General features: G+C 35.2%; 1 protein-coding gene across 2 annotated transcripts; it reads right to left on the bottom strand.

The window, feature by feature from the left end:
• Positions 1-1,818: 1,818 nt before the first annotated feature.
• Positions 1,819-26,290, bottom strand: LOC113039619 (phosphatidylinositol 4-phosphate 5-kinase type-1 gamma-like). 2 transcript variants are annotated; one of them, XM_026197571.1, is made up of 18 exons: positions 25,979-26,290; positions 15,839-15,870; positions 15,638-15,724; positions 14,670-14,800; positions 14,476-14,593; positions 14,194-14,346; positions 10,657-10,956; positions 10,373-10,578; positions 9,265-9,348; positions 9,099-9,147; positions 8,170-8,254; positions 7,064-7,225; positions 6,834-6,975; positions 6,721-6,750; positions 6,419-6,523; positions 5,172-5,328; positions 2,388-2,471; positions 1,819-2,275 (listed from the first exon to the last, which is right to left on the bottom strand). In XM_026197571.1, the coding sequence occupies exons 1-18, from the start codon at positions 26,088-26,090 to the stop codon at positions 2,273-2,275; spliced, it is 2,040 nt and encodes a 679-aa protein (XP_026053356.1). In that variant the 5' UTR covers positions 26,091-26,290; the 3' UTR covers positions 1,819-2,272. The 2 variants fall into 2 exon arrangements, with proteins under 2 accessions (XP_026053356.1, XP_026053357.1); XM_026197572.1 differs by lacking the exon at positions 2,388-2,471 and having other exon boundaries at positions 25,979-26,289.
• Between the last annotated feature and the right edge of the window lie 229 nt (positions 26,291-26,519).

Raw genomic sequence — 26,519 nt, 5'->3', positions numbered from 1 at the left:
CATTACCAAACAGATAAAAAAAAAACTGCACTATATTTTAAAAACATTTGTCAAATACAGACTACAAATTTAAAAAATAAGTGTTTTCTTGGGGAAAATTGCAATATAGTTGAAAACGGCAAACCTTTAAAATTATCACCGGCATTAAAAATATATGAAAAAAAATTTAAGCTGTATTCACCTAAAAAAAAAACCCATTAAAACCTCTATTCTTTAAAAGCAATGTCATATACACACTACAAAATATATTTAAAAAAACAATTCCTTATATGCATGGTCTTATTAAAATTTACTGGACTTTATCTACGAAAATCCATAAAAATAAAGTATTGTTAAACCTTAGTAATAGTTCTTGTTCGTATGAAGACTGGACTGATTGGACTGTGCACACCCCAACAAGTGGAGTGAGAAAGTCCCAGAGGTTTTGTCGCTGCAGCCTGATAAATACAAGGTAACATTGAATTCATGTATGTATAATCATGCACAAAACCGCTATGTGATAAAGCATAGTGCTAGCATCAAATTCTAAAATTTGGTTTTCGATTTTTATAACGCCACATCAAAATCAAAGATCATGGTTACCTTTTATATTTATTTATTTTGTGATGTGTATATATGTTGAACCTGTATGACTATTTTTAGGAAAAATCTGAATGGTACAAGAAAAAAACAAGAATCTTGTGAATCAAGTCCATGAGATATATTTATTTAAGGATCTGAACAAATGTGCACACATCGGTCCATCGATCATGGTCCTTTCATAGAGATAAATATCTATCTATGCTGTACATCAGTGTCAATAGACTCACATTTCATCATGCTCTTTCTATTTAGGGGGGCACACGGCTTTTTGACCACACACATATACACATGTACACACACGCAAACACGGCTGAACTGTTGGAAGAGTAAGCGATTGATACAGTTGTATGTCTTTGACCATATAGACTTTACAATCCCAACTGTAAAGTGCACACACATATGATACAAAGAAAGACTCAAACACAAGAAACCGTCCTCGACGCTGGAAGAATGGGTGGGTTCGTGTGAACCTAAACGACACCTTTCACAGCCCACTTGTGCAAAACAAAATACAAAAGAAAACTTCAAATTACATTTAAAATAGATTTTATATGTACGTATTTAAAGATCTGCATACAAATTCTCTAAGACACTATTATTGGTGAACCAGAAAGAAAGACGGAATCAGTGAATAGTATATAACTACAATAGGATTTAGGTTGGCAAAAAATTATTAAGGCAACCAAAATATGCTTGTGCTACACTTTACAAATGCATTGCTGCAGTAGTCCCTTTATTTTGGATACAACAGCAATATCAATAACAACTGGCCACTGCACATTATAAGAATCAGTGTTGCACACTTCCATTGTAAAACGAGACACTCGCTTACGTATAACCACAAACACACTCAATGCATAGGCACACACACAGATTCCATACATGTGGATTTACAATTTAATTTTTTCACTTAAATAGTTCTGATTGCGATTATGGTAAGAAGTTAGTTTTACATATTTGGCCTCCCACATAATAAGTTTGGTCCCATCTTTCAGTTTAACATGTCTTAATAACCAGGCCCTGAAGACTTTGTGCTGGATTTTGGCGGGAAAATCTGTGGAACAAATTTAAATTACCAGAATGTATAAAATGAGCCAAAACAAGAATTTTAAGATCAGGTTATGTGGATATATATATATATATATATATATATATATTAACCATTTCTTTGGTTATTTCCTAATTTCACACATCAAACAGCCACTTGTTGGAAATTCATAACTCTGAAACATTGAACACTATTGCTGGCTTAATATTTTATTGAAGAACCAATAAAAATAAAGCAAACCATGTTTGTGTATATATAAGGACTATGACGAAACCTTAATTTTTCAACAGTTCTGAAACAAACAATGCTACCTGATAACAAAGGCGCATTGTAATAACCTACAACCCACTCTTAAGGAAAAGTCTCGAGGCCCAGAGCTCAAATCGGAAAACACGTTCACAGTTTGTAAATTAGACAATAAATGAAACACAAAACAATCAAAGAATAATTAAACATAAACATTTGCATTATTACTCATACGTAAGTCTGGACATTGGTATTACTACTTGCTTGGTGTTGTTTATGGAATGGGTGAAAGGACGATGAAAATAATGCTTAAGTTGCGAAAAAGTCCGACCAGTAGAGCTTCCGGACGTCTGAAGAGTCCGAACCTTGTAGCTGCCCCTCTTTCCTGAGGTCTGATTACTGTTGGGACACATTCAATTTTATGCAATTAATATGCAAGGAATAATAGACAATTGATCGTCAACGTCAAGAATCATGAACCCATGACGATTACAGCAAAGCGCGCACTTACCGTTTCACTCCCCCCTTCATCCTCTGGCAGGGTTTTAGGCCCTGAGCTGAAGTGCAGAGGAGAATATACCCAGTCTTCTGGAGGCTGGTTTTACAAAAGCCAGACAGCAGAGGGCACCAGAAAGGGTGGAGACAGAGACAGCCAGCAGAAATATGCAGAGGAAGAAAGAGAGGAAGACAAGAGTGAGGAATATCAGAAATGCAGTGGAAAGAAAGTGAGACATTAGTAAAAAAAGAGATGTTTTGAACATTAATAAGGCGGGAAGTAGTAGCTTGATATAAAAATGCACATTTATTGGATTTATTTTTTTTTTTTGCCACTCCTCAAAGATTAAAATCAAGATTTTATGAATTAACAAAAGCTGTAATCCGGCAATTAAACAGAGAGAAACTTTGAATGCGAAGGAAGTGAAGTGAAAGAACAACCATCACAAACAAACGGAGTTGATATACGACGTAAAATAACCCTTTTTAGTTAGATTCCATATAAAATATTTCTATACGAAACAAATAAACAGTGGAAAATACTGAAGAGTTTGACAATTTTATTCACCGTGATTTGATTGAAAAGCAAAAAGTAAGCATTGTTTTATTGGCTACTAGTATTTGTCCCCACCTACATGGCCTTCATTACATCAGCAGACAAGAAAAGTTGTTCAACTTGCTATATTTTAATCAAACACTATAAAACATAATTTAAATAATATCCAATATTAATTCTTGCACTATAAAACCAGGAACACTGATTAAAAAATAGAAATATTTAGAAGTTGTGTATAACTACAATACTAGTCTTTGAAGGGGACAATAATGAAAAATTACATAAAAAATGCTAGCTAAACTTGTAACGTGTAATTTTAGTATATTTAGATACTTTTTTATATATTTGTTTTATGAACATTTTGAATGTGTACTTTATCTTTAAATTAATTATATTTATTACTCAATACTTCAATACTCTGATTGAATTGCGCTGAAAGAAGAAAGTCATGGGACGCTTTGAGGGCGAGTAAAACATTATTTCCATTTTTGGGTGATCTAACCCTTTAAACTAAATTAGAAAGAGAAATGTTGCTTTGGAAACCAGCTAAAATATATTTACCTAAAGTTTTCAAAACAATCTGACACTTGTTATGGTGGCTCATTTGCATACAGAAGTCTTAAAGGTACAGTAACAACAACAGCCTCTTTAACAGTCGAGGGTTACAAAAAGCTACACTAGTCTAAACTTCAGAGGCTATAACTTGTTCTGATTATTTCTAAAACTACCTCTACAACTAGTTGAAAGTATTTCAGCTATAAAACTTACAGCGAGCCGCCTTCTGTGTGTGACGGGCTGACAAACACAGACGCTGCCATCAGAGAACTTACAAAAGAGATATGGACAAACAGAGACGGCAGTCAATGAAAGATGGCAGAAAGGTAATGAAAAAGTCAGGGAGATGGAGTGCTGTTTAGCAGCCGATAAATGAAAAAGTTGACAGCTCCATTAATAAGAGAAAAGAGCGATGGAGCAGCTGGTGCAGGGTGTTAATGGATGAATAATTCAAGAGGTGGTGCTTGGGCGTCTCTAAGCCTCTAGGTTTAAGAGCCTCTTTGGGACTAACAAATGATAATGACGCCCATTTCTCAGTTTGTCCTCGGAGACATCACTGTGGATGCATTGGCACGTCTATGTGTTTTGACATTCATGGGTCAGAATGTGTCTACTGTACTGGTGTTCAAAATTAACACACAATGATATCCTCAGCATTTAGCAATAACAAGACGACTGGAACTTCATTGCTCCTAGCACCTCGGCACACAGACACCCACCCACAGGCCAACAGCGACCCTCTGTGAGATCCCGTCTAATATGTTTCCTTTAGTTACCAGTAATTCAACAATGGTCACATTAGCACTGTTTACTACAGGATGACAGTCTATCAAGAACATGGTCATATTTAACCCCAAAAGGAAATTATATTTTACATTAATAAAATATAAAAGTCTTATTTTTTATTACTGCTGTGACATAACTTTCATTACAGTTAAGCATAAAACACCTTCAATTTGTATTAAAATGTTTAAATATTTTTCTACTAAATCTGTATATATTTGACATACTTGAAACTGTAATTACATTATAGAAACAGCATAAATAAAAATAAATATAGCAAACACTACCATCATGTATACATACTTTACAATTTAAATCATATATTCATTTTCTTTACAGCATTGAGCACTTAAATGTGAAATACAGGATTTTTTTTTTATATTGCCATAAAAATAATGCAAAAATGTTACTGGGTCTAAAACAGGCTTCATTTTTCTATATGCAGTATACATTTTCTTATGGGATTCTTTTGGAGTAAAAATATATATACATCCTTTAATCAAGATACATATAAATTAATTTTAAAGTTACGGCAATGGATTTTTATAAAATATATTTTAACTATAAACCTCACTAAATATTGTTAGAGTTTAAAAACTACACTAAAAAGGCAGAAAAAATAGTTAACTGGATTACAAAAAATAAACTTAATCCAATATTTTTTTTCTTAATAAGTTTTAATATTTTAATTGAAAAGTTGCTTTGCTTTTCAAGAAAGTGTATCATATCTAAGAATGTACTTTTATTGGAAAGCAAGACAAAAAAAAAACTGATAAAAAAATTATATTTTGCAGTGCATACTAATCTGATTGTGTTCTTTTATGTTTTGACCTTAGGTGGTTCTTACAATGCTTTATAACATCATTAAAAACACATATTTTTAGTTCTGAGGAGTGGAGGGCTTACAAAATAAATGTCTGTAATTGGCACATCATCATCCTCATCCACAGAGGCACGGCTCGTGCAGCCCGAGGCCTGACTGCAGCTGTCAGATTCGACCACTATCCTGGGGCTCGCCGGGACGGAGGAGGACGAGGCTTCTAGAAACGTCTCTGCAGCTTCACTATTCATGGGGAAGAGAAACATATACGACAATATAGAGATTTTCAGTGAATAAACCATAAAATTCACTATTCAGAAAAGTTGGAATATAAAGTCTGAATTGTATGGGCCACTGTTTTGGTGCTTTTTTATCCATTTGTCAGACCATGGTTATTAGTATTATTTATAGACATTTACACTTTTAATGAATATATTGAATTAGCTTTTATTTATTTATTTTTTTTATTTTTACTTTTCTTTTACATTTTCAGTTATAATTTTCAATAAAGTCAAGTCAAGTCTGCTTTATTGTCAATTTTAATTGTTGTTTACATTTTAGTAAATTTGCTATGCACCTTTGTCATTTTTATAAAATTTTTTAGATATATTTCTATACAGCTTTAATTTCGTTTTATTTCATAATTTCTTGTATTTTAACCTGTTTATTTCTGTTTCTCATTTTATTTTTTTAAGTTTAAGCTTTTAAACTAATATTTTACTTTATTTGATTTTAGCTCAATCAATTCCCAAAAACTTTTTTTTAATAGTTTTAGTTTTATTTAATTGTGTTAACTTTCTTCAAAATATCTTCAAAGATTCAAAAGTCAAATTGATTTGCTGTAAAACTAGGATTAATAAATAATACATATTTCTTATAAAATAAACACTATTTTAAGTAAAGAAGGACACTTCATTATACTTTCATGTTATATGACTATCAGTTATAGAAATTAAATTTTTGGGTACATGGCCACTGGTCCTGACTAACACAAAAACATTCAGGTACTTATTACTAATGTGATTAAGTGCTTCCTGTTTGGTTATGTTCCTCTGTGGCAGTTGTCATGGTGTCATTTTCTCATCTCTATGAGGAGCTACAGCAGATGAGCTCAGCTGAATGGAGCACATCTAATTCCTCTTTCCCATGATACCCTTGATCTAACATCCACACTGCTTTTGATTTAGCGGGAATACATTTGCATTTAAATCATTGCCCTTAATTCCATTACACTTCATAAATACCCTTTTTTCAATATGTACAACAAAATCTGGCTTTCATAAGTAAATATTAAATATTACATGAAAGCAGATTCTCAGTTTTGAGTGCGTACCTGATCTCCGGCGATACCTGGGGAGCCGCGAGTGTGGGTTCACTGTCATATCTTCCCTCCACTTCCACCTCCACTGTGATGGTTTGCTGGTCCTCATCCTGCGTTCTACAAGAAGACCAGCAGAGGGCTCAACTAAACCACATGAACTACAGAACTAACCGTTCTACTTTCATTTAGGAGAAGATCAAAGCCAAGAGAGAAATAAACATGTAAAGTCTGCTAATGAAACAAACTCGGTAATTTCACTCACAAAACTATCATACGTCTTCAGAAGATCTAGCAGACCAGTGTGTTTTACTTACGTTTCTTCATGGCTGGACTGGGTGTGTCTCCTGTATTGAAGAAAACAGAGAGTTTATTGTACCTGCTACAGCTGAGACATAGAAATATTAAAGAAAGAAAGATGGAGTGTTACCGGTAGCGCGGGTGTTCGGAGGTGTCCGACGGGGAGCGTTCTGGGATGGAAAGGGAGGTGGTGGAGGAGAGCGAGGTGGCGATGGAGGCTGTGGTGGCCTCCTCTAACGAGGGAGGGGTGCAGGGAAGTACATTTCCCCGACCTGAAACCGAATTTAAGCGTTAAGCGTGATTTAAAGCCATTAAGTTCTTATGTTTGAGAATAAAGAATGTTCTTCGTCTATTGTTTACCATTGTCTTCCAGTGTGGGGAAGCTACGGGTTCCTCTCATGTCATAAATGTTTTCGTCTCTTACAAATGGCAGCTGGCTGGCCGACCATGCTGCCCCGGGACCGCTGTATTTGGCTGCAGCCAGAACCCCACGACCCCTCTTTGAGGGAGAGGATTTCAGTGCTGAAAGAATGAGGATTATAATGCACTTCAGTAATAAAATACATAAAATTTTATGAGCCAAATGAAATATGTTGATTCTTTTTAATTGATTTGGTGACATAAGTGTCATATAAATTTAAGCCGTTACTTTCAAAATACTTTTTTACTTTCATAGGATTTAAAAAAATATCGGCAATTTATCGGTTATCGGCCAATATCAAGATTTTTAAAACTGATTTATACCAGATATTTATTGCTCATTTTCTTCTTTTTTTAAAATTTAGATTACCTTTGCCATTATCTAATGCTTCTAACTTCAATCATTTAAAGTTAATATTTAAAAACACTTTATCGGCCGATATTATAGCTTTTTAAAATCGACCAGTTCCAAATATTTACTCGTACGTGCTCATTTTCCCCTTTTTTAAAATTCCAATTATCTTTGCCATTATCTAATGCTTCCAACTTTGACCACTTAAAGTTAATATTTAAAAAACTAATAATTTTGTCAGTTTGTCAGTTGTATGCAGTGCTATTTTATTATTATTTCTTAATTATTATAATATTTAGCTTTTATTATTATTTTTTCAGTTTTAGAAATTTTAGTATTTCATAATATAATTTAAAAACAGTGTTAAATGTAATCTTTAGGAAATCATACAGTCTGACTATCTATTGAATATCCATTTATGAAAATCCATTTTCCTAATATACATAAAAATGCTGTGATGTCTAAATTCATTTGTAGCATTTAAATTATGAATTTTAAAGTTTTATTTATTAATTTATTTAGACCAAATACTGTAGAATTTTATCAAGAACCATTTATAAGTTACTGGTTATTAAAATAATTATTTATTGGTGTCAGCCAAAACTTCATATGCATTGTCGCATTGTTATTACTTTATCAGTAACTTTTCATGCAGAATATGAAATTTATGCAAGTTCAGAAGCAGTTCACTCACACGAAGACTTTCTAAAAACAGTAGTGCTCATGAATCTGAAGAACCTGTCTGCATAGAAAGATGGTCTGTGAACAGACACTGTGTCCTGAAGAGTGGAAAAAAGAAAGAATAAGTGAACCATCTCGATCTATATGAAAAGTTACAGCACATTCTGACTTATTCCAGTTGACAAAATAGAAAACAACAGTTCAATTAATCCTCTGCATGCAAGTTTCATAACTGAAGCTGTCACATTTGTTTACTTCACACATATAAATCACACAAAATATTAATTTACATTATACATATACTCAACTGGACAGGTGACTTGCAACATATTTACACATTTCTCATGTCAGTTTCCAGTTTAACATCCATTATTCCTGGAGTCAACCAGTCAGCCTTTAGGTAGTATATACTCTGTCACCTCCAGCTGACGCAATCAAGATATACCAGCCCTAGGTCTATAAATAACCTAATTAGCATGCAAATGAACTGTCAGCCATTGGCAGTATGGCGTAGACTGTTGCGTCACAGGCAGGGTTGGAGAAATCTCATTTATTCCCATCTAAGCCGAGAGAAAAATGAGTGTGTGCATGTGTGTGGTACATGCATATCCAGCAATGGCACAATTAGCACATCCTCTGAAAAAACAGCCCTACATTAGTGCACATTTCGCAAGTATTTCCTCCAAAACCCTGTAATTCTTCCTAAACCCCATTCATGCAAATGTACCACAGCAGATCATGCTTTATTAATATGAAAATGAAGGAAGTATGAGGAATTATATTGAAGGTCGGAGACCACAGAGTCTGAAAACACAGCTGGATGTTAACTTGGCCAAAGCTTTTCATCCAAAGTGAGGGAATGGAGCATATTGCAAGGGACAGTGATGTATTTCAGATGGTCTTTTCTAGATAAATGTCAATGTAATTCAATGTATTCATTACCCCATCATGGACTAGAGCCTTCCACGTATGCTCCAATTTCTTTATTAACCTAAACAGAAAATGAACAAAGTTAATTCATAGTGCTTCCAAATCATACTGGCAGAAATGAATCACACACTTGGTGTAAATAGTAAGCGGCATGAGTCGGAGAGATTGACGCAAGCACCTGTAAGACTGCAAGATGTCAATTATTCCAATGTAGAGTAACAGACGCTCTCCTTTTCCATTGACTGCAGGAATACCGCCCATCCTGAGATGCAAAAAAACAACAAAAACACATCAAAATAAATAACTATGAAAGCTGAAAGCTATAAAAAATAGATAAAAACCTTTCTCAATACTGAAGTTAAATGTGTAGCTATACGAATTTTGGAACAAAATTGCAACAGTGCTGAAAAGTCTCCAATAGTTGGCTAAATTAAATAAATAAATACTTTAAGAAGAAAAAAAGTTAATAAATACGAAATGAAAAAAAAAGAAAATATTAAAACTGTGGAAACACAAAACAAAAAACCCAAACACAACAAATAATCTATTTGTTCACTTCTAATATATGTGTTTATATAAATATTAAATAAAACCAAACAAAATAAAATGAAAATAAGATAAAAAAATACCAGAAAACAAAAGGAAACCCAAAACAAAACTGTCTTCGTTCACCTTTTGGTAAGTAAACATTATTTAATGTGATGTATTTCCAGATGAGACAGGATCTCTAACTGAAAACTTCATTTTTGATTTTATAAAGAAGAAAAAAAGTAAACACAATTAAAAAAAACTAAACAAAAATAAATAACTATTTTATTTACTTCAAACAAAGTTGTATCTCATTGACTAACTTTTGTTGAATCATTATAAATATGTTGTTTGCATTTTATTTACTTCCATAACGTGATACATTTCCAGATGAAACAGGATCTCTTACAGGACAATTTATTTTATCCAAGATTTTGATACATTTTTTGAAGGAAAAAAAACACACATTTTAAATTTATTTAGGCAAAATAAAAATAGAAACATGCTGAAAAGCATGTCCAAAATGAGAAATAAAAAATATTTATTGATTTTTCAATAGCCAAATTTTCTAAGGATTACAAACACAAATTCTTAGTTTTGTGTTTTTAAGTTTTTCAAATAAAATAAAAACAGTATTACAATTTTGTAATTGCATCCCTGTTACTTCATCATATTTTTGATGCATATGAAAATGCATCACACACCTTTTTAAATATAATTTATAGGTGTCAAAACATGGAGAAATTTCAGCAACTCACGTGTCCTCGGTGTCGATTTCCTCTCCATAGGCTGACGCTCCCTGTATGGACTCCATGGCAGTGGTGTAGAGCGCTTTCTGTGCCAGCGGCCTCTTTTCATCACTGTTGCCCTGAGATCCCTCCATCTGCTGCTCTTTCTCCGCCTGATCGATGTTGTGAACTCCCAACAGCAAACTATAATCCATAATCTTAAAGCTTTCCAAGACCTATTCACCAAAAACACATCAATATTCGTCCTGAATGGCTTGTCCGCTCTAGACAGCAGCACACTATGGAGAACTTACCAAACAGTCTCTCTGTAACGTCTTGACCAGGGCACTGTACGTGTCTGTATCCAACATGAGACCATCTTGAACGTCCTGCATGAAATCAAGGTCTTTGAAAGTGGGCTTCGCCTTTTCCCGCTCTTTTCTAGAGGCCCGTCGCTTGTACGTGGACCCCTTCAGGTCGTATTTGAGGTGCATGCGCACCACCCTGGGCAGAACATTGTTCATGACCACCATCCGAATGTTCTTCCCGCCCGATTGTACACAGTACAGCCCGAAGAACTTGGGCAATAAGGTGCGAGGATTTTGATTCAAGTTCTGTTGGAAACAAACAACTGAAAAATCAAACACGATTTACTCAAAGCACACAAAGATTCAAACATAAGTGCTAAACATCTGTCAAAGAATGTGTACATTTGTATTTGTTGGTTACATGCTTTGTATAATGCATCTATTTATTCCTTAAAGGAATAGTTCACTCCAAAATTACAATTCTGTCATAATTTATTCATCTTATATTGAACACAATATGTCTAAAACATGTATAAAATTAAATGTCTTGTATAAGCAATGCTTTGAAGTTTGTAAATAGTTTTGAAGTGCTGTTTTGCGGTGTATAGAAAATGTAATGCCATGACTTTGAATTTAAGACTTTCAGCTCTGATTTAAGACCTTTTTTGGGGCTTAACTTGTGGAAGGTTGAATTAATACCTCTTTAAGACCCACAGAAAGATATTCAGCAGAGAAAAATGTCTGGCCTTTAAATAAATATTTTACCCTAAAATTACAGTTTGGGCATTATTTATACATTTTTAACCCAATTTTGCATGCCAAAATGTTCTGAGTTGAGTTTTACGAACTTGCAACTTTGTTTTTTTGTTTGATTTTGGGAATATAAAAATCATTTTTTAGTTTTTTCCTCACACAAAAAGAACATTTATGATACTTTTATTTATCTTTTCTGACATTTCTTGATGGCATCACAATTAAAAAAAACAAAACAAAACAAAAAACAGTGAATATCTGTCAAAACATCTTTTGTGTTCTACGTGGGGGTGGGGGGGGGGTGCATAGACTGCATAAATGATAGCAATTTTTGTGTATGCATAAATGATAGCAAACTGTTTTTAAAAATCATGAAAAATTGCAACCCAAATTTGTTTAATGAAACAAAAACCCAATAAGAGTAAAAAAAAACCTACTAAATATATTTTTATATGGCATGCAAATCACACTTTTGTTAAGTTTATTAAAAGCATTTATGCATTAAATTAAGGTAAATGTTATTCGTTTTTTTTCCGCATTCCAGACACAACACACTCCATTTCAACCCCCAAAACACCTTTCTTAAGTCAATGACATTCGTTTTGCCAGTTAATGTTCCAGAGCATAGTAAAACCACCGGATTCCAATTAGTTTGGAGTTTAAATCCTCTTAAAAATCACCACAGAAAAGCAAAGCAATGAAGCAGATATCAAACCTAGAAAAGCTTTGTGACACCAATCACCTTCACATAGGTGACGTGTCCTAAAAGTTATGATCAAAAAAGAGAAACAGAATGAGGAAAAGAGCTAGACAGTAATAAAGACAGGTTTCTGTAGACCGTTGCATTGTTGCTAAACAACAACTGATCCATTACCATTCATGGGCTCATTAGCTCCAGATGAATGGATGGAACAAGCCAAGCCAGTCGCTGGTTAGACTCTGCTGACGCTGAGAACCCATCTAGGCATCATCTACAAGAGAAAACTCATGTTCTCTTGGAAACCGAACCCTTTTGTACTTATATTGTGGAATGAAATGCTCCACTGGAGACCGAAAACTGGAACAGGCACGGCATACATGCTAATTTTGTAATTTGTTTCATTATTCAGGTAAATAGTAGACACATCGCCTCTGGGGAGAAATGAGTTCAAAATAACTTGTTGGGTAATCAGCAGTGTTATTGTTTAACCAGGCAGCTGATTTGTGACAGCATGTGATAATGGGTAAAAAGCTAGAGAGCACGTTTCTCAAAAAATACAGAACATTGATCAATGCAACACAAACAATATATTTATCCTAGATTAAACTGCAGTTGAAAAATGTATAAAGGTCCGCTGATCAGTGATACACCGATATATCGGTCAGGCTGATAATCCTGCAATAGTAACAATGTATATTAAAGTTCACCCAAAAATTCTGTCATTAATGATTCACCCTCATGTCGTTCCAAACCCGTAAGACCTCCGTTCATCTTCAGGACACAGTTTAAGATATTTTAGATTTAGTCCGAGAGCTCTCAGTCCCTCCATTGAAGCTGTGTGTACGGTCTACTGTCCATGTCCAGAAAGGTAAGAAAAACATAATCAAAGTAGTCCATGTGACATCAGAGGGTTGGTTAGAATTTTTTGAAGCATCGAAAACACATTTTGGTAAAAAAATAGCAAAAACTATGACTTTATTCAGCATTGTCTTCTCTTGTGCGTCTGTTGTGAGAGAATTCAAAACAAAGCAGTTTGTGCTATCTGGTTCGCGAACGAATCATTCGATGTAACCGGATCTTTTTGAACCAGTTCACCAAATCGAACTGAATCGTTTTAAATGGTTCGCGTCTGCAATAAGCATTAATCACAAATAAGCACAAATCGGACGCGACCGACAGAATCCAAGAACGAGTCAATCATTCGTTCGTTATCTGGCTCGGCTCGGTGTTAAAAAAGTCATTTAAAAAGGTTAACAGCTTAAGCCATTTGTGGATTAATGCTTATTGGAGTCCCGAACCGTTTCAAACGATTCAGTTCGATTTGGTGAACTGGTTCAAGAATAACCGGTTACTTCGAGTGACAGCGAGTGAGTCTCTCACAACAGACACGGAAGAGAAGACAATGCTGAATAAAGTCGTAGTTTTTGCTATTTTTGGACCAAAATGTATTTTCGATGCTTCAGAAAATTCTAACGGACCCTCTGATATCACATGGACTAATTTGAAGATGTTTTTATTACCTTTCTGGACATGGACAGTATACCGTACTCACAGCTTCAACGGAGGCACTGAGAGCTCTTGGACTAAATCTAAAATATCTTAAACTGTGTTCTGAAGATGAACGGAGGTCTTACAGGTTTGGAACGACATGAGGGTGAGTTATTAATGAAATAATTTTCCTTTTTGGTTGAACTAACCCTTTAAATATAGAATACGTTTACTGCATCATATCTAGCAGCATTACATGAACTATCAGATAATTTACTCTCTAGATATTATATTGGACACTGAAAACCAAAATCACTAATTCTACACTAGTAATTCTGGCCAATACTGATAAACCGATAATTATTTTCACATTGACATTTGGCCATAAATATTAGCTCACCATTATGGATTACTGTCTAAAATAAGAATTTCACTAATTTTATGTAAGCTTCACATCATTTTTTTTCTATTATTAGACTGCACTATATCATGCAATATATATGTGTTGTATAATATATGCACCCCGCTTTCGAGATATCGGCATCCAATTTATTGGTTGACCACTACTTAAGAAAAGTATCAATCAAAGTACAGTAACTCACCATGTAATATCCAGGAAGAAGCTTCTGCAAAAACTCTGCTTCTTTGTGCATGACTGTCTTAATGATGAACTCATCATCCTTTGTGACGTAAAATACTGAGCCACTGGCTCCAGGATTGGACAACTCGATCAGTGGTTCGTTACAGAGTGAATACTAAAGGCAATCACAGATTGAGATATGCATAAACAAATGACCATGAATTTTCCTTGAGTGATTCTTCAGTAATCCGAAATAAATACAAGCATTTATTATAAAATCCAGCCTTTAGCTTATATTTCTCACCAAATAGTCATCCGGCCGTATCCCGAAGAGCTCTCTGAAGTAACGGAAGGCGACGGGAGCATAGGTTTTGAAACGGAAGTCTGGGAAATGATGGGCTGGCGTCAAGTTGCTCCCTTCACTGGAAAAACATATAGAATATTTTTTTTTTCATGTGAAATTCCACATCCACCTTCAACATTAGACAGACAGCGCACCTGGGGAAGAAGATGCTCTCCACCACATAGAAATCCTGCATGAGGACGTCCCGCTCAGGCTTGGAACTCAAGTTGCCAACCGTGTAGCCAATCCCTAGCTGAATGGCCCCCTTGAGAGCCGAAGATGTAGTCTGAAGAGGATATAAATTATTTGAGTCTCCTAATTATTAATCCTAAACCTAGAGATTGATCTTCTGCAGTTTCTGTTTAGATGTCACCTTGTGCCACATTTCTGATGAGCTTATTAGTAATATTACAATTCTGGTCGAAACAGATAAACCAATATACAATTGGCATGTTATTATTATAATGCAGTTATTTTCTATATAATATCCCAATAACTGATGAACGGTCAATATTTCAATGAAACACTATTTTGTCTAAAGAAAAGAAAAACAACAACTTTAAATTAAAATCAATTATGTTAAATACTAAAGTGAATTTAGGCATTACAATTTTTTTTTTCAAATTTACATTCTGAAAATATTTTTATCATTCTGAGATTTGCTAAAGATTATTAACGATGTTATTAAAGTAAATTATTGGTTTAACGATACATTTTAGGTTAACGTCAGATGATAGCAAATTAGCATGGACAATTAAATACACAACATCAATCAATATAAAACATTGAAAAATTTAATCATTTTTTATACACTAAAAATGTCCTTATATCGGCTGATATTGTACCGATATATTGTGCATCCCTAGAAGTAACCAAAAATTATCTGAATGGAATCGGTATCGGTATTATATATATATATATATATATATATATATATATATATATATATATATATATATATATATATATACACACACACTTTTTTTTATGTACAAAAAATACCATTAAAAAATATCGGCTGATTTAGTACCGATATACTGTCCATTCCTAGTACCTAAAATAATCAGAATATAATCAATATCATATCAAAAAAAGTTTCTGAAATAGAGTAGGCCCAATGCACCTTCTTATATGTGGTTTCTCCAGAAGCGTCCACTCCTCTGTGTCCGATCTTCTTCCCATGAGCCGGCTGGCCTGACGATGAAGGCATCTGGTATAAAGAGTGTAAAAATGAGATACCACCAACCTGCAATCCCTGCATAAACAGGTTCATCATCTGTAATATAACAGTATATATTGTTGATATGTGAGAAAAGGAATGTACCTCTGTTATGTAAGCCTTTTTTGATGTAGAGTCTAGGAAAGAAAAAGAAAAGTGACTGACGAGATATTCACAACAATATCTGAATAAAAAAATATATCAGATTTCATAATTTGCAAAATGAATGCACTGATAGTCAGCCCTAAAGATCATGATTTGAAACCAAATCAGATAGGTGTGAAATATGAACAAAACTTATAAAGACATATTCGTCTGCAATTATAATCAGACTTTAAGAGTCAGCAGGTCAGACAGCCTCAGCCAACTTCATTATTCAACCTCCATTTATATTCCATCGCTGCCCCTCAAGCTTCAGCATCAGCTGTCAGCAGCGACTGGGATGTTTGTTGACAAAGATGGTTTGATAAAAACACACCATGTGAAGATGACGGCTGGATTTCTTGAGCTGTGCTTCTCACCCCACAGTTGTCCCAGATGCATCGGCACACGCTCCCATTCAGCCGTGTTCCTCCGTTTCCATGGCATCCCAATCAAGGTCAACAAGCTTTCTTGGAGATTGCATATGCATGTAGCATCAACAGACACATGTTGCTCTAAATAGGGCATTGGCCGCTAGACAGAGCAGCTCATAGCCATGCAGTGAGAAAGCAACAGCAAAACTAAGATGACAGGCCTGCTGGTAAATCCAGCTAAAAACAGCTTTAATCCAAAAATTCATATTCTGTTTACTCACCCTCATGTCGTTTCTAACTTTTTTTCATAGAATAGAAAAGGAGTAATTCTGAGAAATGTGAAGGTTGCTCTTTTCCTTTACAAAGAATGAATCTGGAGATTTTCAGCTTTAAAAAATACATCATAAAAGTGGTTTATATAACTTATATTAAACTTATTTGACAACTTCGTGTAACAAGCAGACCATAATTTGAGTCATTCCTACTGAACATTTGACATCTGCCCTAACTACCTTAGTTTGTAAATGAATCATTTTTGGAGTCAGATCTTCAATGAATCATTCTAAATGGTTCATAAAATAAAAATGATTCCTTCCAAATCCAAATGAATCAGTTCTTCACTTAATGACTCAATCATCTGGCTTGCAACAAGAGAAGCTCACTGGAGGGGAAAGTCTTAACATCTATCCTGACCACATAAGTTTATCTTTCAAGTCAGATCTTATAAGAATCTTTTGAAATAATTTAGAAAATCTGAACAATTCATTCACAAATCAAAATGAATAAGTTCTTAATTTAGTGACTTAATGGTCCAGTCACAACGATTAGCAGCTAAGCGAAGGGGAAAATCAAATCATCTGCCCTAACTTAGTTTGTGATTGTGAGAAAGTTATTCATCTGAGTGATTTTCAAAAAATTATCTGAAATGGTTCACAAAATTAGAACAACTTGTTCACAAATCAGTTCCTGATTTACCATTAACTGAATCAACGATCCGTAAAATTAGCAGCTAACTGGAGGGAAAATCTTAACATCTGCCCTAAATGCATTCATTTGTGAATGCAAACATAATTATTATGAGTCAGATCTTCAATGAATCATTTCAATGGTTCACAAAATCAGAATGATTCCTTTACAGATCAGAACGAACCAGTCTCTGACTTGCTGACTCTAGTCACTACAATTAGTTATTAATTACAGGGTAAAATCTTAACATCTGACCTATATTATATTGTGACTAGCTAATGTCCAGCTATAAATTCAGTACCAGCTTGATTTTTTTTAACAGCATGCTTCAACTTTTTGGAAACACATGGAAAAAAGTTGAACACACAAAGTTAGGAAAAACATGATGCGTGCAATGTCCCAAACAAACCAATTTTCCATTTTCACCTCTGAAATAGCACATCCATACCAACAAGCCTCATGACCAAGTTAGCTGTCCTGTTATTTCTGGATCCAGCAGTCATGGGGTCTCGAAGCTGTTTGGGCAACATTGTGGTTCTCCTTAAAAGAGCTTTTTCCTAGACCTTCTTCACCAGTGATAGGTTTGGCCTCAGTTCAAGCTGGAGCACAAACATCCAACAGGATGTCTGCTACACTCCACTAGCCAGGGTCGACCACACATCTAATAAAGAGCATTGGACCAGCAAAAACCTGCTTTTTAATTCTATGTTATGAACAGAAGAAATGTAAGCTAAGCTACATCTTTGAAGCACAAAATGTTTACTGTATTAAAGTTTAAAAGTCAAGGTTCAAAAACTGATTTGAAGGGAAATGTATTTAAATCATCTGGTCAGCTGGGTTATACAGAGCTTATCGTAATATCATTCATAGCTAAAGGATTAGTTACAACATAGCACTCTTATTCTATTATGAGATTGCATTCAACTTACATCAAGCCATATTGAACTTGACCAACCTCTAAAACACAGGTTACAGCTCATAACATCTCGAGTGCTAATGAATTAACAAAACACCTCCTGAAATCACTTTGGACAGGTGTGATCACAGCCAGCTCAAAATGGAATTGAAATTAAGAACTCGACGACAGAAACTTGGAGGTGTCATTTGACACCTCAAGCTAACAGTCATTATATAGGACTAAATTTAGCAAAGATTTAGCAAATATACTTTGAGAAAAGGATAACATGTTATGACTGCAAAAATCTCAATTCTGGAAGTAAAACCACGATAACATATGAAGGACAGCTCATAATCTGGTAAAACAGAACTGTATAAAGGAAACCGAAGAAAACAGGCAACTGTTAACCCACCAATAAGGCACATAAAACCATTTTCATTGCTCACTTCTGATCTGAGAGATGAAAACAAAAACTACAAAGTTCCTCTTGCGAATTTCATTCAAGTAACGAGCCATTCAACAGATGAATTCAAAGTTAAAAGCTCTTCTAAGTAATAGACACCCAACAATGCACATGCAGGAGTAGGTAATGCTCACTGACAGTCGCGACACCCTCTTTTGGAAAAATTAAGAAAAATAATAACTTTCTCTAATGAAACAGTTCTTTTTTTGTCTCTTAGAGCAGTGGTTCCCAAAGTAGGGGTCGCGACCCCACGGTGGGTCTCGGGACCCCGGCGCAGGGGTCGCGAGATGATTTCGATATATGCTTTATATATTTTTGTTTCAATTAATTTAACTGTTTCGCATCGCACGCACGATCATTAATTTAACTCTTTCGCATCGCACGTACGATCACAGTCTAGGCTAGTACCTGGAGTGTACGACCACACCGGTCAGTGCATGACGTGAAATTCAAATGTGCTCTCGCGAGTTGGCTGGCGCTGAGCCAGAGACATGTGCGCTCAGAGCTGTCATCACACTTGTCATCACTTTTCAGTGTTTTCAACCACATAATGTTTATTTTAGGTTTCAGACATATAAGTACTAGAAAAAACAATACATTTAGAGTTTGTAAAATACACACTGATGTCAAAGGAAGAGGCAATAATAATCTTTTTCATTATAATTAGACACATTTTATTCATATCAGATACACATTGTGTAAGTAACTTTAAAGTTTACTCCATTATTCTCCCAGTTCACCAGCCACTTACTTTTATGTATTTCGGGAGAAGTGGATGAATTCACGTGTTGTAAATCCAACAGATCTGATTCTCTGAACTGCGTCTGCGGCACAAACTAAGATAGCGGCGCCCATCGCGCATACAGCTCAACTAACGCGATCGTTATAAAGGTGTTTAAACAACAAAACACTTCCACTTGCATATATCTGACAATCGGAATATCAGCTATTTCATGCCATATCTAACAAATTTGTTAATATTTTGAATAAAAAAGGAAAAATGACAAAAGCAGATCATTCATTCAGCTCTGTTGTTGCTGCGGTATGTCACGTGACAGTAATAGTGACAGAATAATGAACGAGTTCAACCCAACATAGCTGCACAGTTACTTTCCGAGAGAGAACAGGTGGATATCGAGCAGCTCATGCAGAATTGTAACACTGATTTTGCACGCAGAACAATAAAATATAACTTCGTGTGCTTTGACACTGGGCATAAAATCGATTTGCTGTACATTTCACGCGACGAGAGGTGTTTTTTTTGGGGGGGGGGGGGGTCGCGGGGCAGCAGCGCATTTATCATGGGGTCGCGGGCTAAAAAGTTTGGGAACCCCTGTCTTAGAGGATGCATAAGATTTCCTGAATTATTGTCATTGATATCGTCTTCGCAATAAATACCAGAAATTATCGTAATATATTTTAAAACCCATATTGCCCATCCCTACTTTTCATTTGTATGCAAATGCTAAGTATACTTTAAGCTTTATAATTTTTTCACCTGGCTGACAATCAAACAGATTTGCGCATGGTATCGAATGGATATACTTTAAAAAGCTATGCACTTGGCCGTACACGTAGGCTTAGCATTCGCGTCTAAACTGAAGTATACTTTGAGCAGTAGCACTTTATTTTACAGTCATGTTCCTCATACTATGTACTTATTATAGTGATTAAGTAATAACTATGTACTAAACCTGAACCTAGCCCTAAACCTAACCCTACCCCATATAGTTAAGTTACCTTATATTACCAGAACTTCCTTAGGTAGGTACACTGTACAAGAAAACCAAGTATGCTTGAATATTATGTCCTCTTTAGGGTTGCATCCTGTGACACCTCGTCCTGTTTTGATTTGAGATGTTTTTGGCCCTTGTTGAACCACACCAGAATTTGTTAAGTCTCAGCCTCAGACGTCACAACCACAAAACAAAATTGGAAACACTTGACGCATCTGATTGGTTGAATTCCACAGGATTTGCGGAAGAGACATGTGTTGTGTTCTTTACTGGAACACACAGTCTATACTGGAAACAAACTATAAAGATAATGATATTAGCGTCCACACCAGCGAACGATATTGTCTGTTTTTTCTAATCGCACGTTCATCCGAAAAAAAAAAATAGTTCTGAAAGTGATTCCAATTATATTGTTTCTATGTGTCTTTATCATTATAGTTGAGGTGTGGACTCTTCTATTCTGTAATACTGAGAACGATTTTCTTTATCGTTATCTTTATCGTTATCGTCCTTGGTGTTTTACACACCAGTCTGTTAATATGGGGACACTTCCATGCCCATAAACATGATGCAGCACAAAATTGCCTCTTTGGCAGTCTTTGGCCATTTAAAGTGGCCAAGGTTCCCAGACCTTCTGCCATCGGTCTGAAGGTCTGGCTACACAAGATTTGAGTTTGTTTGGAATCAGATCAAGACCCCCTATTTCAGGGCCTTAGACTGCTTGTTTGGTGCACACCAGGGTTCAGGTAGCAGTGTTTACACTTATTAAAGTGAACCGCACTAACAGAGCAATCACCAAATAGTTCATTTTAATCAACCCAAACCTGCCAAGTGTTGACACACCATAAGAGATTTGGGTCAGAAAGAAACCATCATGCAACCATACGGAAAACCATATCACCCATCTAACTTTTGTTAAGTTTCCATAAAACAAGGTCTTGTTATGATGCCTGGAACACAAACTCTGTGTCAGAGAAGGACTCTGCGTCCTTTTGTAGGAGACGCCCTACTCCCTCTGAGGTGCTGAAGGGATTGAGTGTCTTCCAGAACCCTGGTCTTGTCTGCAAGCTGGCCTATAAAAAGCTCCATCCTCTTCAGGGCATAGGAAAGGGGGGCAAGAAATACAGAGACACCATTATGCAATTCTTGCTTGTTTTCCATTTCCCACCAGAGCTCGAAAACTCTCAGCAGTCTGAGCTATTAGAATAACACAAGTAGAGGAAATAGATGGAGGGTGCAGACAGACCAGCCCTGTTTTGCAAAGCGATATCAGTGGGCACAACACTACAAGGCTTTGAGTATAGCCAAGGGTTTGATTATATATGCATCTCATGGGATGTTATTTGTATAAACCAAGAAAGCCGTGTCTGGATTTCACAGATGCTTTAATTGTGTACATTTACTACCACCATCACGTGACGAAAATAAAGTGAGTGGTTTAGATGGTCCACTTAGCGGTAATAACCTCAAAATTGATTTTTAATTAATTTACAATAAAGATCTTTCCCTATCTCGATCATCATCGGTTCAGTGCTGCTCTTAATGAGCCAAGTAAAACGGCCACTGAACTGAACAGCAACAGATATTTACCATTCAGACAAGGCGAAATGAGAGCAATAACTATATTACTATGTGCAAAATTTTTTTTATTATTGTTCAGATTTAAAGCTTTGAACAAACCTCTAACCATAAGTATTAAACTATAAAGTATCCACCTTTTTATTTTTAACATTACAGTGTGCGAGTCTTTCCGTATAAACTGCGTAAAGTTATTATTTTTAAAGATTTATTTTTGCTTTTGCTGTGATAGGATAGTGAAGAACAGACAGGAAGTAAATGTGAACTCAGGGCACCTAGAACAACGCCACTATATGTTGTCACACTTGCCATAAGGCTATTGGCACCAACGCTTAAATTATATTATTTTAATTTGTTATCATAATAAAAACAGTGGAATGGTAGGGAAAATTGTTAACTGCACTATGAATAAATTTCTTAATAAATCAGACTGAATCAGTTCTTGATTCACTCAATCTTCTGGTTGCAATGATTGGCATCTAAACCGGTATTTATTATCATATTATTTTAATTTATTATCAGAATCATACATACACTGGTAGAACAATCTGAAGACACAGACATTCACAAAGAAATTTGCACTAAATAAAGTGGATTCAACTTTTCTATACATTCAAACTAAATTTTTTGAACAATAAAACAATACAAAGTAAGCAAACAAATCACAAATTCTTATACTGAAGACAGAACCCAAGCCATCCATGTATTTATGGTATACTGATGGATTTTGACAAATTATGGTTTACTGCATTATTAAAAAAATGATGGCAAGGCGCAACAAATTACCAATACAAACTATTCTTGTCTGAGGTAAATTTTGAGGTAAGAAGATATGTGACTGAATGGGGGATGCACGATTAATCGAATGTGATTAATCGCGATTGTAGGATTACGAAATCGACAAAAAAAATCGGAACTATGGCTCTGTGTAGTAAATGCTGCTCCATCGGAGAGCACGTGAAAATACCACATTTAAAAACTTTTTATTATTATTGCAAATCAACTTTGTAATGTCAGCCGAGTGTTTGTAATAAATCCTTCTGTGAGATGATTTGGCTTCTTAAACAGAATAATAAAGGTACACAATATTTCATTGTATTCTAAGCAGTAATAATTGTTATGTCGATTGCCAATTCATTATAGATATACTTTATTATGATGAAAATTAGAATAAGAAGAACTCAGATAAGCCGTATATTGCCGTAGTTGTTTATTTATTAGTCACATTGAATCAATGAAAGCAGTTAAATCTTCTGTTTATTCAGCTGCAGCAATTCCTGGGTTGCTTCTTCGGGGTATATTTGGATTTTGTTTGGATTGGGCATATTCAAGAGGGCCCTCTGGCCTTTGGATGGAGATTTACTGCTGATCACAGAACTGTGCTTCACTGAAAGACACACCTGATCATCGCAGCTTCTGATTTATAGCATTTCAATGTAATTTTGATTAATTGTGCAGTACTTTGACTGAATAACTCACCCTGAAAAGAAACAATTGTACTGAAAATAAGTGGGGTTTTTTTCGTAGATTGTTTTGTGATGTTCCAATTTTTGCATATAAATTAAATTCGCAACTTGTGAAAAAATGTCACCCCAGTTACCACCCAAATCATCCCTAGCAATTACACACTAACACCCAAGCGTTGTGGCTGTGAGTTTTCAACATGAAAGCATAATATATCAGTATTTCATTGATTACCATCCGTTTTTTTTTTTACTAGTATCGGTCAATTCTCCTATTTGGACATTTAGATTACCTTTGCCATAATCCAACACTGACTCATAGTGAATTTTTAAAAACGCTAATAATTTTGAAAAAAAAAATGTTCTATTCTGTTGAGATTTGCATCATGTTTGGGCAAAAACGCAGCTAAAGAAGTCTTTTATACCTGTGACTCCCCGAACTTGACTCTGATTTTATGAACAAAACATAAAAACCCAAGAAAACAAGGGAGGATGATGGCATCCAAATCACTTCAGGTGCGAGAATGACTCACAGGCCATCGTGAGACACGTTTCATGTGACTGCATGCCTCAACAGTCAGCATGTTTTCCCACACACATCTACACGGGAGACGCCGGAGAGCAAACCAATGAAAACAGGAGGATGTTGAGGCAAGAGACACCAGCGCCAGGGGAACAGAGGGAGTGAACCATCGTTGTTTGGATGCAGTTTTTATGATTACAATGTAGACGATGAGACTGGAGCGCAAGACAGTATGTGGCTTTTACTACAAGCAAATTGTGTTGACATTTATGTCTTTGAAAACAGTAACCACAATGCAGTTTGAAACGCCTCAATGCATACGCAAAAGAACAAATCTTGTCAACAATGAGCTGGAGAAAGGTCAATCTTAAGTACATACTGAACACAGGCACTTTATGGAGTGGATCACATTTTTGTGCTCTTAAATAAATCTCATAGAATAGGTTTACAAGTATGATCTTACACTGATTATGATAAATAACCCAAGAAAACTAACTTTTTTTGTCATGAAAAGGTCATCGATGGTTTTTTGTGTGTACAGTCATTTACATACTGATGTTAATACCAGAGTAATAACTGATCATCTGAACTGTAGCTTCTCAGGTTTGCAGAATAAGGCATTTTTGGTTATCAGCATACCATGCATTTGAATGCGATCATTGACACCTCACACACAGATGCGTGACTAATAAAAAAAAACACACAAATGGAGAACTGGGGAGAAAAAAAACAGTCTCTTAGAGGCAGAAACAAGAGTGTATTTGATAGATACAGTAACTGTTATGGAAGTGAAACTTTTCATCATATATCAATCAAGAAAAGGCTTTTTTTTTAACAAAAACAATTTGAGAATTTAATTTTTTCATTAATTTACTATTATTATTTTATTTAAGTTGAAGTAGATTTTATCTAAAAATCTGCTTTACTTCGAGTCTTCATTTATAATGCATTATAAAAGCATTTATGATGAACTTGTACATGTAATGTACAAATGGTAACATTATATATTTTCATAAATAACTGTAGCCAAAATTAAAAGCCATTATAATATTTTCTGATTCCTTGTTCGATCTGCAATTGGTTGTTTGTCAAATGTTTTAGTGCATTATAGTTTTCTAAAGGTGTAATGAGAAATACATAAGTATTATAATGTACGAAATCTGATGTTATTATCATGCAATGCATTATAAGGTGCATAATTAAAACGTTAAAAAAACACTTTTAACATTAAGTTATAAATAAACTATTATCAAAAAAGGTTATGATGTAAATTAATAAGAAATATTCAATATTCTGCACCAATAACAACAACAAAAAGTGATGTGACATCTGAACTCTATCGTACAGAAGACCAAATAATGTTTTCCTCATTCTTATTTATTTTTTATCAATAAAAATGAATAAAATATATTACCATTACTAATAATTTGAAATTATCTAAATGAAAATACCCCGGTCATTGTGTAACCACAGCAGCTTGTTATAAAATTCATATTAGTGTTATAATATTTTTTTTTCTGCAATTGCACACACTCCAATAACTTAAGAAAGAAAAATACCTTGATGTTTGAATATTAAAATATTAAAAACAATGACAACTTGCACCAGACATGCATAAAAGTAAAGTCCTATTTGACTGTTCTGAGGAGTCCTTTAGAAATCAAAACATTATTTTAATGTCTTCCTTTATGCATGTAATAGGACATTTGATGGCATTTATCCTAAACAAATGCAATGCACCCTTCACCCTGTTATTCCCCTGAAACCCCCTTAATCCCATCTGTCATCTGCCCAGTGTCCCTGCTGATGCCTAGCTCGCTGAATCTGGTTTGAACCTGGCTGTTACACCATCCGCCTGACAATATGCCCACAAAACTATATTTATACATCAATGCACACTGACTCTGGCAGCATGTGACCCCTAATAATCTGATGCTTGTATGATAAATCTCATGCATCAGTGTACAAATCCATGCATGAATGCTAGTTTTGCTAGTTCTATCCATGTGAATATCAGCCACCTATGAATCAATCAGATGAGATTGCATGAACCGATGTCTTTCTTAACGCTTTGTTTCAAATCAAACCCAAGTTGTTGGTTACCCGAGTCCATGCCATCCGCCGTCCCCGAGTCCTCGGATGCTGCTGCCCCGGATATCGGACTCCCATCCCCGGCCTCAGACAGGCTGGTCGCCCCTTCAGCCGCCGCTTCCATTCAAAACCCCTGGATGAATCCTCCGAGCGAGAGCGCTGTCAACCGATGATCGACGATATTTCAAAACATACACCGCTTTTCCTCTCAGTGTGTATGGATGTGATTAGCTGACAACAAATAAGGTGAGAGATTGAGGACTGTCCCTATGCGTCGTGGTCCTGAGCTGTTATGGGATAGGGATGTTCGATTCGCGGACGAATCGTTCGTTTGAACAGATTGAATTGAACCGATTCGCTATGAGACTCGCAAATCATTTTGAGCTGGGGCCTGTTCGATAAAGAACAAGTTTACCAAATAAGCAGTGTTGGGGAGTAACTAGGTACATGTAACTTAACTACGTAATTTAATTACAAAATAAATGTAATTGTAATCAGTCAGTTATGAGGGAAAAATGTGTAATTAAATTACAGTTGTGAAAATGTTAACGAT

The sequence above is a fragment of the Carassius auratus genome, chromosome 22 (genome assembly GCF_003368295.1).
Source record: "Carassius auratus strain Wakin chromosome 22, ASM336829v1, whole genome shotgun sequence".
Classification (NCBI taxonomy): Eukaryota; Metazoa; Chordata; class Actinopteri; order Cypriniformes; family Cyprinidae; genus Carassius; species Carassius auratus.
The sequence above is the reverse complement of the archived record's forward strand: the minus strand, read 5'-3'. Positions and strand labels throughout refer to the sequence as shown.

Bases quoted from the DNA above. Each gene is read 5' to 3' on its own strand.
- LOC113039619 (XM_026197571.1), bottom strand. From the start codon at position 26,090: ATGGAAGCGGCGGCTGAAGGGGCGACCAGCCTGTCTGAGGCCGGGGAT. The intron at 15,871-25,978 runs GTAACCAACAAC...TTTCTTTCCTAG, and splicing joins GGCGGATGGCATGGACTCGG to ACTCTACATCAAAAAAGGCT. The intron at 10,579-10,656 runs GTAAGTTCTCCA...TTTGGTGAATAG, and splicing joins CGTTACAGAGAGACTGTTTG to GTCTTGGAAAGCTTTAAGAT.